This window comes from Xiphophorus hellerii, chromosome 3 (assembly GCF_003331165.1).
Source record: "Xiphophorus hellerii strain 12219 chromosome 3, Xiphophorus_hellerii-4.1, whole genome shotgun sequence".
Classification (NCBI taxonomy): domain Eukaryota; kingdom Metazoa; phylum Chordata; class Actinopteri; order Cyprinodontiformes; family Poeciliidae; genus Xiphophorus; species Xiphophorus hellerii.
The window spans coordinates 29354302-29367550 of NC_045674.1; the positions used below are offsets into that span (position 1 = coordinate 29354302).

The 13249-nt window shown below is 40.3% G+C and overlaps 1 protein-coding gene and 5 non-coding genes across 7 annotated transcripts in view; 1 reads left to right on the forward strand and 5 right to left on the reverse strand.

The window, feature by feature from the left end:
- The first annotated feature begins 634 nt into the window (after positions 1 to 634).
- Positions 635 to 13249, forward strand: part of LOC116714301 (matrilin-2) — a 30658-nt gene continuing 18043 nt past the window's right edge. Inside the window, exons 1-10 of one of the 2 annotated variants that reach the window (XM_032554783.1) lie at positions 637 to 852; positions 3910 to 4060; positions 4825 to 5397; positions 5477 to 5599; positions 5681 to 5803; positions 7155 to 7277; positions 7452 to 7574; positions 8852 to 8974; positions 10219 to 10341; positions 12516 to 12638. In XM_032554783.1, coding sequence (XP_032410674.1) covers positions 3928 to 4060; positions 4825 to 5397; positions 5477 to 5599; positions 5681 to 5803; positions 7155 to 7277; positions 7452 to 7574; positions 8852 to 8974; positions 10219 to 10341; positions 12516 to 12638 — 1567 coding nt within the window. In that variant the 5' untranslated portion in view covers positions 637 to 852; positions 3910 to 3927. Of the gene's footprint in view, positions 853 to 3909; positions 4061 to 4824; positions 5398 to 5476; positions 5600 to 5680; positions 5804 to 7154; positions 7278 to 7451; positions 7575 to 8851; positions 8975 to 10218; positions 10342 to 12515; positions 12639 to 13249 lie in introns of both variants that reach the window. The other variant, XM_032554791.1, reaches the window with a different exon arrangement.
- Positions 10605 to 10678, reverse strand: trnat-agu (transfer RNA threonine (anticodon AGU)). The gene has a single exon. It is a non-coding gene; the product is annotated as a tRNA-Thr (tRNA).
- On the reverse strand, positions 10973 to 11046 carry trnat-cgu (transfer RNA threonine (anticodon CGU)). Its single transcript has one exon. It is a non-coding gene; the product is annotated as a tRNA-Thr (tRNA).
- Positions 11335 to 11408, reverse strand: trnat-ugu (transfer RNA threonine (anticodon UGU)). The gene has a single exon. It is a non-coding gene; the product is annotated as a tRNA-Thr (tRNA).
- On the reverse strand, positions 11880 to 11953 carry trnat-ugu (transfer RNA threonine (anticodon UGU)). Its single transcript has one exon. It is a non-coding gene; the product is annotated as a tRNA-Thr (tRNA).
- trnaa-ggc (transfer RNA alanine (anticodon GGC)) lies at positions 13137 to 13210 on the reverse strand. Its single transcript has one exon. It is a non-coding gene; the product is annotated as a tRNA-Ala (tRNA).

Sequence of the window (13249 nt, forward strand, 5' to 3'; positions counted from 1 at the left end):
ACTATCTTACAAATAAAAATCTGAAACGTGTGGTGTGCACATGCACTATCCAGGCCTCTAAACAAACGGGGCTGGATAGCGCAATTTACTTTCAGAAGACTCACATCTGGACTATATTTCTATATTTCTGTGTGATTTATTGTTTGCGTGAATGCAGCTGTTTTGCGAAGGCCTCACAGGTTTGTTGGTGAACAAACGGCGTCATGGCAACCCAGGAAAACAACAGGCTGGGAAGACGTTTAAAGCAATGTTACGTAACGAGATAATATTTCAAGCTCTGAGCATCTCACAGATTCCATCCATCTGAAAACGGAACGGGTTCGTTGGATGCTAAGTGTGGTTGAACATCAAACACGGCGACCGATGCACGCTTATCGGCTAATCGGATGTCCTATGAAGCGCTCCTCCACGTCGAATGATGCGAGCGTCATTGTTCACGAGTTTTATTTCCTCATTATTTTTATGTCCTTTATTAAAATATTTAAACGCTGCACATGGGGACGTTTTTAATTCTGTTCTATTTGCTTGGAAAGTTGGGTGACAACTTTCATGTCACTGTGAAATAAACACAAGCTGCAGTTGTGGGTTTACAGGCAGGCTGAGCTGAACGAGAGGCGTCTCTGAAGTTTGAGTCAGAGGGAGTGTAAACAGAGAGGTGAAGCAGATGGAGGAAGGGACTGAGCGAAGCACAGAGACACACTTCTGGGATATACATACATAGATTTGAGTATTTACGGCAGGAGGCAGCAAGAAAAAATATTTCCATCGAAGCTTTTCGTTTTGATTCCGTTCTGGGGGAGACTGAGATATTGTTTCAAAGGAACTTAAAACTGATTCAGTTTTTCCAACAAGGTGAGTGACTTTCAAAAACTTTCAACGTTAGAACGCAGTTCTGTTGCCATTCTAGCTAAGGCTAATCCAGGAAACATTATTTAATGTTTTCTTCAGGGTCTGGGTCAGAAAAAAAAAACTGGGCTCCCTTCACTGTGTCAGGAAAAGTCATCAAGTACGGAGAAATGACCAAAACAGAGATCAGGTCTGATAAAAGCTGTTCAGTTCATTGTTGTTTGTTTGAGATGATAGTAAACATCTTATCTTGGACTTATTTTATTAAGCAGAAAACATTCATACAATTTGAATATATTTGACAGAAGAAAAACATGTTTTAAAATGAGTTTTTAAAAACGTATGGCTTACTATAGGCTAGGGATGAGCATTTATCGAATTGTTCATGATTTATCGTGATAAATTTCTTATCATGATAAGACGTGTGATTTATCATTGTCACAATGAATTCCAACTGGTTATGTTTAAAACCCCCCACCGCATTGTTGGGATTTTTAGTTTCACTATTTTCTCCATTGTTTGTTCAACAGAAGTATCAATAAATGTCAATATATTTTCAAAACTTTGTGTGCAGTTTAGTGTTGCTAGTTACACTTTATGTGACTGGTGTCCTTGAGACATGTATTGCAAATGTTTTTCAGGAGCAGTATTTGTTGTTTGTGTGGCTATTATTGCTGTGTCATGCAGTCACAACTATAAGGTCACCTTAAAAATAAGTAATTAATAGTTTTTATCATCACTTTTATTGTTATCACAATATGTATTGTGATTTTTAACTCCATATCGCCAGCATACGCATTACTTCACTGTTGCACAAAAGAGGGTTAGACGAGTAGTAAAGAGACATCAAAGCAAAGTGAGTTCAGAGGTCAGCTTATTGGTGAGGTAAACATGTGACCTCTGTTTGACCCCGGTCAGCAGCTACAGTGTAAACTGTTCCTATGTTCAGCGGTCCATGATGTCAGCTTTTCCTGCTTCATCTGAACGATCTGGAAAGTTCAGATTCACCACAATTCTGTCTTTCAGTGTGGCTGCATTTGTAGTTGTAGTGATTGTTGATACTTTTCACGTCGGTGCCAAGCTGTACAGTCTGAATATGGCAGATAGAGAATGGCTCTCCTGGGAGCCGGATTGGAAAACAGTCTGTGCTATCTGTCAACCTCTCTTAAATCAACCTTAACAACCTGTGTGGATAAAAATCTAGCGGCTCTGAACCCGCACGATGCCAATGGATAAATACGGTCCACTTCAGACAACACTTCTGTTGTCTGAAGTGTCAACAGACTCTCAGCCTGTAGGATTACAGTGGGAAGTGATTCTTATTTGAGGTTTCTCAGAATCTGCTAAAACGTATATGGCCATTTCCAGATCCTAGTGGCATTTTTTTTCCAGGTGAAGTCATCAGAGGCCTGCGCTCAGAGGAGCCAAAGGGGGCAGTATGTAAATTTATAAAAACATATTTGTTAAAACTGTCACCACGTCACGACAGTACTTTATGAGACAGATAATCTGTGAAAAGATTGATCTCCTCCGCCTCCTTCCTGAGCTGCTACTGTCGTCTGAAGAAATGCATTGATCCCGACCAAAAACAGCCAATAAGAGCCAAGAGGAGGGACTTGGCGCTGTCAATCAACCTCACGTTCTCGCAGCTAAATGTGCTAATGGCGGAGAAACAATTTAAAGTTACAGGAAAGCCATTTATCCGTTCTCATCGGTGGCTATGCTAACTAGCCTTAGCGTTCATGACAGGCTGTGCAATGGGAGAGGCAGAGGTGTGGATGAGCAGCGCCACACAGAGGGGTGATTGACAGCACTAATACACTCGTCTGATTGGTTGATTCTAGTTAGCACTGGAAGAAGGCAGAGGAGCTCGATTTTTTTCACAGATTTTCTGTCTGATTGTCACTTTTGCCTGGGAGCCGTGCATTTCTGCACCACAGTTTCACAGGCTACGTGTTTCATAACGTACTGTCACAACACAGTGACAGTTTCAACAAATATGTGAAACAATTTTTTTATCAAAAGTTACATACTGCAGCTTTAATGTCTGGAGGAAAACCATTTTATGACAAAAATTAGGATGACGAGGGTAGAAAAACTCTTTGGGATCGCATTGGGGAATCAGTGATCCTTAGCTTGCAGGAACTGATGTGAAAACACAATATTGATAATCAATCACTGTTTTTCTACTTCAGAGTAAGAACTGAGGGAGCAACTAAAAAACTTCAAAGAATCCTAAGCCTCTTTATATTTACATGAAATTCTGTCATGGATTTTATTTGACGCCAGTTGTTGGAAACAAAATGGCCGCTGCACCAGATAGGTTCTGCTCGTTCTGCCCTCTCCACCCCCGACCCGCAGGAGACTTTGGGTTCTTTGTTCATACTATCTGGGAATATCCAGCGATTCAGGATTTATGGACCAAAGCAATATGCTGTATTTCTAAAACAGCAGGAGTTACTTCTTCACTGGAACCCTGTGTACGTTTGATAAACGATGACACACAGTAGAAATTGATGGAAGAACTTGGCTAGCTGAACCAACTGCAATGAAGAAAACCACTGATGGAGATGGAATGAATTAATGAGGCAACAGCTTGAAGCCCTTTTTAGATTTTTGATATTTAATGATGTACAGGTTTCATTAAAAAAAAGTTTATTGTTGAGCAGGTAAATCAAACAAATAAACAAAACCATCAAAATAAACTAACATGTTGCATTTTTAATATAATGAATTTTGAGGCCTGCAAGTAGTTTAAATTTGCCCGTTTTGGCCTCTAGGATATGAAGTTTGAAAACCACCTTCAACAGTTCTTCACACAATAACTGTAGAATGGATTCAATATGATTTTTTTTTCTTCTACTTTGTGTTGGAATCAGAAACGCCCCAGTAAAATGCATTGATGTTTGTGGTTGCAACGGGGCAGCATGTATCAAGGCTCCCTATTGGACAGCAGAGTTCCTGGCTTGTTGCCTCTCTGAGTTTCTGTGCTGTCATTTCCATCCAGACGAGCTCTCATCTTCTGATTTTATGAATCCCTGTTATGTTGCCTCTCTGCTGCAGTTGCCTCCTCTCGTCGTCATGAGGTCGCTGGTCCTGGCCTTGGCCGTCTTCTGCCTGATGTGCTGCAGCGCAGCGCGTCCAGAGAGACGGCGTCCCAAACTGGTCACGGTCAAACGGCGAAACGACACAACCATCCAGAACAACACACCGGGTGAGAGACTCGGTGTTAACGAGACAATTTGCACTGCCAAAAAAAGAGAAAAAAACAGAAACAAAAATTTTTGGTTTAGTTTCTAACGCAAATATCTGCTACACTTGAAATAAGACACAACTAGCTTACAAATAACTTTTCAGCAAGATATTGGAGCTCTTTCTAAGTGGATAATTCCTTAATATTGATGAAAAAGTAACAGTTTCACTGGCAGGTTATTTCATTTATGATATTTTCCATGTCTTATTATAAGTGAAAAAATCTGCCAGTGGTGCTAGTACTTTTTATTAGGTGTGTATTGTAAATAGGCCAGCCAAAAAAAAAAAAGAAATAGACTCCAATTTCTTTAATTTTGGGAGATAGGTAATCTCTAAAAATTTGTGGATCTTATCCAGCCATCTTATCTTCCTCTGCAAAGGTCTAAAAATCAGCTACTGTCCCTTCTTGCTCTGTTGTGAGAGGTTTGACTGATAGACTGGCCCACCAGGTCATGTCTGCATCGGCCAAAATCCGTCATCAGGTCAGGTTTTATAAAGTTTGTGATCAACAATCAGACAGAAAACTGCAATTGTTTTTTATTAACATTCTCAAATTACCCACTTAAAACAAGCTACTATATTTTGCTGGAAAGTTGCTTGTTGGTTAGTTCTGTCTTCTTTCAAGTGCACTGCCACATTTGCACTAGCAAACTAGACCAAAACCACTTGATAAGATTTTGTGTTTTCGGACCAAAATCTGACCTCAGCCCTCTTCCTGATTTGCAGAGAATCCGTGTAAAGCCACGCCGCTGGATTTCGTCTTCGTCATCGACAGCTCCAGGAGCATCCGGCCCGAAGACTACGACAAGGTCAAGACCTTCATCGTCAACCTGCTGCAATTTCTCGACGTTGGCCCCAATGCCACCCGCGTGGGGTTGCTGCAGTATGGCAGCGTGGTCCAGCCTGAGTTCTCTCTCAACACCTACACCTCCAAAGCCCAGGTGGAGGAGGCTGTGAGAAACATGCGGCATCTGGCCACCGGCACCATGACCGGCTTGGCCATCCAGTACACTATGGAGGTAGAGCTCACTGAGGAGCAGGGGGCCCGACCGAAGAGCCTGCAAATCCCACGGATCGCTATGATCGTGACGGACGGGAGACCTCAGGACACTGTGGAGGAGATCGCGGCTGAAGCGAGGGAGGCCGGCATCCAGATTTTTGCTATCGGAGTGGGACGGGTGGAGATGAAGACCCTGAAGGCCATAGGAAGCGAGCCCCACTCTGAGCACGTCCACCTGGTGGCCAATTTTAGTCAGATAGAAACCCTGATCTCAGTGTTCAAGTCCAAGCTGTGTGGAGGTGAGCAATCCCTGACCTTGGATTTAGTTGTCGTTATCCATTGCAGAGCTGTGCTTTAGTGTTTGCGCGTGTTCATTAGGCGCAGACATGTGCAAGGTGGTGGAGCATCAGTGCCAGCACCTATGTGTGAGCAGTCCCGCCTCCTACAGGTGCAGGTGCAGGAAAGGCTTCACTCTCAACCCGGATGGGAAGACGTGTAAAGGTGAGTCTCTGACAGGTAAACATTTCCAGTGCAGCTGTTCTGAAGCGGTTAGCGACCTGCCGCCATGTTGTCTCTCTGCAGCTGAGGATACGTGCGCCGCGGTGGACCACGGCTGTGATCACATCTGTGTCAACCTGGCTGATGGCTATGAGTGTCGCTGTCGTCCAGGATATGAGCTCACCATTGACCTGAAGACATGCAACAGTAAGAAGTCTCACTTTGACATGATCCTCTCTTTATCCTGCTCATACTTTTACTTTAAAGGGACAGTACTGAATGTTTTCTAGCTACGTACAATCTTTTTCTAGCAGAGTTAGGTACCTATGTTACCGACAACTGTTATAAAATTATGGCTTGAAAGAAATTTAACACTGTAATTTAAAGCCTTATAGTTGGGCCTCTGTCTCTTTAAAAACCCCTGCTCTTTCTGAAACTCCACCTCCAGGAATTCATCACATGTCACCTCTATTAACCCTCTAGCGATGTTTTTACCATCGTTGGACTGAGAAATAGCTTTTATAATGAGCTCAGCAGATGAGCAGTTCCACCAGGTGTTTGCTAATTGCTGCTGGCTAGTCTGAAGGAGTTGAGTGGGGGAGTGAGGGATGGGGGACTGTTCTGTGCTTGGAAGCTTGGAAGCTGCAGCTCTGAGGAGGAGCTTCGTCTTGAAGACGGGGCTAGGTCCACCCCGGCGTTATGCACAGCTGAGAGATTTAAGGATTTTTCAAACATGCATGAAAAAATCAAGGCAACACTCCAGATGTCTTTGACGATGAAATAACCTTAAAACAGAAAAGTTGAACTGAAAACTTGCCATAATTTGTAGATTTCTACTTGTAGGAAAAGAAAAAAAACATTGGAAACCATGAATCATACTTCGTCTACTTCACAATTATGATCATCTTTGTGTCAGCTTATCACATTTGACGTTTGTGTTTGCATTGTAACATGTTCAAGGGACACCAACACTTTTCAAGGGTCGTAGTGTGATGTAAATCTTACTGTTTTTGCCTGCAAGACAACGTGCGCAAAATATGACAAAGTTTTAATTATGATCATGAATGATCTGAGTAAATAAGGCCGTGCAACATATGTGGCAGGCGAGGCAAAAAGAGTCATGCTGAGCGGGTTACTACGAAAGCATCTCTTGGAAATAAATGATCTTTGTGGCCCTCCTGCTGAAACCACAGCCAGCAGGACTGCTACTACTGATGTCTTGTCCGCCCACTGCTGGGAAAGTTTCCCCTTGCTCTCTTGATGGATGCTAACACACACACAAAAAAAGAAAGTAGAGGGGGATTTCCTGAAGGATGTGTGTTATTGCAATCATCAGAAACGAAGACTTGGATCCAGGCTGAATCCAAACACATCTACCTGACCGATCCCGAATTCACCGCCATGCCCCTGAAGGGAGGATTGAAAGTTACACCACTTTTTATTATTTTTTTAAAAGTCTGCTTCACTCGTAGATTTTGTATTAGTCCTGTTGTAAATGCAGCAGCGGCCCTGGTGGTGTGGTTATGACATTAATAATGCTTTCTCTCTCCCTCCTCAGGAATAGATTACTGTGACCTGGGAAACCACGGCTGTGAGCACAACTGTGTCAGCTTACCGGGATCCTACATCTGCAGCTGTAAGAAAGGCTTCGTCCTGAACGCAGACGGAAAGACTTGCAGCCGTACGAGAATTTTCCCTCATTTCTGGAACGAGGTCAAGAGACCAAATCAACTCTGAAGTCATTCTTGAACTCCCGCTCACAGCTAGATGATTAATAGTTTGAATAAATAGCGATTGTATTGGGGCAAATTTAATGCTTAAAGTGGTTTGTTTTTGTTGTTGTCCTTCTTCTCAGAGATTGATCACTGCGCTGCTGGAAGCCACGGGTGTGAACAGGAGTTTATGAACACAGAAACCTCCTGTGTGTGTAAATGCACAAACGGCTACACACTCAGGTCAGACGGGAAAACCTGCCAAAGTAAGGCTCTCGTTACTCCGTTTGGTAAAAGTGTTTGCAAGATATGTCTAGTGATATGTAGAAATAAAGTCGGAAATGTACCTACATTTTAACGAGACTAGTTTCCTTTTATTTCTTAGTGTTTAGCATTAAATTAGACCTTCTCTTTCCTGTTTTAAGTCTGTAAGGATTAGAAAATTTTTCCTATTTGCTACATGTGAAGATATTTGGAGGGAGAATTTATTAGAATATGCTAATAAATTACTTTCTTTTACATAAACTGAGATTCTATGTCTTTAAACAACTTTGTTATAGCCCAGATCATGATGTCACGGCTTTCCAAGCTTCTGATAGGCTGATTCACAACATCTACACTTTAATGCAACACATAAACAAAACTACCCCCTTCAGTGGCAGAATGGAAAAATCAGGAGAGACGATGTGAGAAATGAAGAACAGAAATGTGGACCGCTCCCGACGGTTCTGTCGGGAGGAACGGGACAAAATCCCAGCAAACAACTGAGAATCTGTGGAAGGACGTGTGGAACAAATCATACAGTTTTACATTTAAATGATCAATTCATGTCTTTTTTAACATGAATGGAAATATTTTACTTCATCTGTAAAAGGCAGAAAAATTCCTGCGTAGTTCATGACTTTTATCTATCAATAAATGCTTAATTTAAGAAGCAGACCAAACGATTCAGTTGTCTCCGACGTTTGCCGATTCTTTTCTTTTCCCAGAAAACAGAAAAGCACAACAGAACTCATGAGCATCAAACATACAGTACAGACCAAAAGTTTAGACACACCTTTTAATTCAATGAGTTTCCTTTATTTTCATGACTATTGACATTGTAGATTCACACTGAAGGCATCAAAACTATGAATAACACATGTGGAAATATGCACTAAACAAAAAAGTGTAAAACAACTGAAAATAGCCCTTATATTCTAGTTTCTTCAAAGTAGCAACCTTTTGCTGTGATTACTGCTTTGCACACACTCTGCATTTTCTTGATGAGCTTCAAGAGGTAGTCACCTGAAATGGTTTTCACTTCCCTGTCAGGTTAATAAGTGGGATTTCTTGCCTAATAAATAGTCATGAAAATAAAGAAAACCCATTGAATTAGAAGGTGTGTCCAAACTTTTGTTCTGTACTGTATGTTCTTGCCGTCTTTGATAATCTGATGAATGTTGAGAATGAGCTGCAGTATTGAAGCTCTTGAAAACTACTGGCAGTCTTGTTCACAGGAGCTGACACACCTACACACACACTCTCTCTCTCTTTCACACAGAGGTGGATCCCTGTGCTGACGGCAGCCATGGCTGTGAACAGGAGTTTGTGAGCGCCGGAGACTCGTGTGTGTGTCGATGCAGGAAAGGCTTCACACTCAGACCGGATGGGAAAACTTGTAAAAGTATGCGTCTAAACACTATTTTACCTTTAATTGTCCATAACTTTGGATTTCTCTTTACAACTTAGTAAAACACATTTAATGGTATTTTTGATATAGAGTTACAAAATTGACAGAAAATCCTGTTGTCATCTTGTAAATACTGAAATGAGCTTTTCTTTTGTCTGCTAGATTAAACCTCACAGACAAACAGCCTTGAGGAATATAAGAACAGATCAGTGCATGTGAGGCCTTGAAGGAACCAAAGAGTATTAAACAGCAGAATCTGTCTTTTGCCATCTCTAACGCCTTCCTCAGACTCCTCTGAGATCTTTGCATCAAAGAGCTGATTCAGAGAATAAAAGTGATGGAAGAGAGAGAGAGGAAAACATGCAGTCATTCACCAGCCAGCTGGGTCCAGTCGTGCCTACAGACTCGACTGGAATCTGGCCGCGTTGTTTTCAATGCAAGAAACATTCTTTCATCTTTCAGCAAGACAGATTTTCTACTTGCAAACAATTCGGCTCAGACGTTTTGAGAGTTCTCCTCTTTCCGTCAGACTCGTGGCAGGTTTTTGGAAATCCAAATTCTGTGCATGAAGCGCGAGTTGACCTTCTTCAGAGGAAGAGAAGGAAATCCTTTTTTTTAAAGCGAAATCAGAAATCTGAACATTCATTCTCCAAACCACTTGATTCATGCAATCTAATCGATTAATTTACAATTAATCGGTTAACCAAGAATGCATTAGTTATTTTTTTTTTTATCAGGTTCAAATCTTAAAAAGCTAACTCTGAATGATAAAGTCTTCTCATTATGAAAGGGTTGAGAGGAATAAATATGAAAATATATGCTTTTTTCAAAATCAACATATCAAGGCAAAGTGATGCTGCCTATGCATCATGTGAAAGCTTTATTAAGACACTCACCTCAGAATACATTCAGAACAAACAGATGATTATCACCTAAACTTTAGGTAGCTGAGACGACACCTGTTTAGTTGATTACTTTTTTTCTGAATTCTTTTAATTTCTCATAGAAACACTTTCTTAGAACTCACAGGGTTCTGATATTTGACTATGTTATATGTCTTCATTTATCCAAAATCAATTGCACAAGAAAACTCTAGGATGTCATTATTCAAAAATGTACGCTCTTGCTCTTTCCCGTCTAGCCGACAAATCTTGAGAAGAGATATTGCTGATGAAGAGAAGAAACTTTTCAAAACTGCTGACCAACCTACACACACTTTCTCTCTCTCTTTCACACAGAGGTGGATCCCTGTGCTGACGGCAGCCATGGCTGTGAACAGGAGTTTGTGAGCGCCGGAGACTCGTGTGTGTGTCGATGCAGGAAAGGCTTCACACTCAGACCAGACGGGAAAACTTGTAAAAGTAAGTAGATTGCAGCATATTGTGGTTGAGGAAAATGTGAAACTTTTTTTAAAAAGGGATTTGAGAAAGGTATTATGTTTCAATAGTGCCTTGGTTTTCAGCATGTAGCGCCTTCTCTTGTTTGCTAGACAGGCACTTTGACCAACTAAGCCACAGCACCTTGTAGTTGCTGAAATGACACTTTCTCTAAAATGTAGGACATGTTTTGAAACTGATTTCAAATAAACAATAAAAATGAATGAGTTACAAAGCCATTTCGTCAAAGGTGCGGCTGGGATTTGAACCCAGGATCTCCTGTTTACTAGACAGGCACTTTGACCAACTAAGCCACAGCACCTTGTAGTTGCAGAAATTACACTATCTCTAAAAGTCAGGACATATTTTGAAACTGATTACAAATATCAAACAATTTAAACAAAAATATCTAAATTATAAATACTTTTTTGGAAAAGTACTGCTGGGATTTGATCCCATCATCTCCTGTTTACTAGACAGGTGCTTTGACCAACAGAGCCACAGCACCTTGAAGTTGCTGCAATTACACTTTCTCTAAGAGTCAGGACATATTGTAATGACATCTTGAGATAATAGAATAAAAAAACTACATCAGTAAAAAAGTCATTTCATTCAAAGGTGCTGCTGGGATTTGAACCCAGGATCTCCTATTTACGAGACAGGTGCTTTGACCAGCTAAGCCACAACACCTTGAAATTGCTGCAATTACACTTCCCCTAAATGCCAGTACATATTGTAATGACAACTTGAGAAAATAGGATAAACAAGACTACATCAGTCAAAAAGCCATTTCATTTGAAGTTGCTGCTGTGATTTGAACCCAGGATCTCGTGTTTATTAGACAGGGGCTTTGACCAACTATGCCACAGCACCCTGAAATTGATGATGTTACACTTCCTCTAAATGCCAGTACATATTGTAATGAAGACCTGAGACTATAGGAAAAACAAAACTACATAAATAAGACAGTTTATTCAAAGGTGCAGCTGGGATTTGAACCCAGGATCTCCTGTTTACAAGACAGGTGCTTTGACCAACTAAGCCACAGCACCTAGAAGTTGGTTAAGTGACACTTTCTCTAAAAGTCAGGATATATTCTGAAACAGATTTCAAATGAACAACAAAAATGTATTAATTATTATGCTGTTCTTTAAAAGGCACTGCTGGGATTTGAACCCATGATTTGATATTTCGTAGACAGGCGCTTTGACAAACTAATCCACAGCACCGTGAAATTGATGAAATTACACTTTCTCTAAAAGTCAGGACATATTTTGAAACTGATTTCAAATATCAAAAAATTTAAACAACAGAAATGTCTCAATTATAAATACTTTTTTAGAAACGTACTGCTGGTATTTGAACCCAGGATCTCCTGTTTATTAGATAGGCGCTTTGACCAATTAAGCCACAGCACCTTGAGATTGATAAAATTACACTTCCTCTAGATGCCAGTGCATTTTGTAATGACGACTTGAGACTATAAGAAAATCAAAACTACATAAATAAGACATTTCATTCAAAGGTGCTGCTGGGATTTGAACCCAGGATCTCCTATTTACAAGTCAGGCGCTTAGACCAACTAAGCCACAGCACCTGGAAGTTGTGGAAACGCCGCTTTCTCTAAATGAAAGGACATTAGTTATTTTTTTTATCAGGTTCAAATCTTAAAAAGCCAACTCTGAATGATAAAGTCTTCTCATTATGAAAGGGTTGAGAGGAATAAATATGAAAATATATGCTTTTTTCAAAATCAACATATCAAGGCAAAGTGATGCTGCCTATGCATCATGTGAAAGCTTTATTAAGACACTCACCTCAGAATACATTCAGAACAAACAGATGATTATCACCTAAACTTTAGGTAGCTGAGACGGCACCTGTTTAGTTGATGACTTTTTTTCTGAATTCTTTTAATTTCTCATAGAAACACTTTCTTAGAACTCACAGGGTTCTGATATTTGACTATGTTATATGTCTTCATTTATCCAAAATCAATTGCACAAGAAAACTCTAGGATGTCATTATTCAAAAATGTACGCTCTTGCTCTTTCCCGTCTAGCCGACAAATCTTGAGAAGAGATATTGCTGATGAAGAGAAGAAACTTTTCAAAACTGCTGACCAACCTACACACACTTTCTCTCTCTCTTTCACACAGAGGTGGATCCCTGTGCTGACGGCAGCCATGGCTGTGAACAGGAGTTTGTGAGCGCCGGAGACTCGTGTGTGTGTCGATGCAGGAAAGGCTTCACACTCAGACCAGATGGGAAAACTTGTAAAAGTAAGTAGATTGCAGCATATTGTGGTTGAGGAAAATGTGAAACTTTTTTTAAAAAGGGATTTGAGAAAGGTATTATGTTTCAATAGTGCCTTGGTATTCAGCACGTAGCGCCTTACAAGAGTATCCAACCATTTTGTCGCCTTACGACTGCGAACGTGAGTTTGATTAAAATTTCAAGATCTAGAAACAACGAGGAATTGTGGCGGGGAAGGGGAGAAAATTTTGTTTTTGAAATTTAAAAAAACAATAAAAATGACAAAAATATCTGCATTTATATTTATTCACTCCGCATCAACACTTTCTGGTGCTCAATAAATTTATTAGGCTTTTCACATTAGCTATATATATATATATATATATATATATATATATATATATATATATATATATATATATATATATATATATATATATATAAATAAAGTCAGGACATATTTTGAAACTGATTTCAAATATCAAAAATTTATCAGTTTCAAACCCATAAGCAATTTCTTGCAATGGTGCTGCTGGGATTTGAACCCAGGATGTCCTATTTGCCAGACAGGCACTTTGACCAACTAAGCCACAGCACCTTGAAGTTCCAGAAATGACACTTTCTCTAAAAGTCAGGA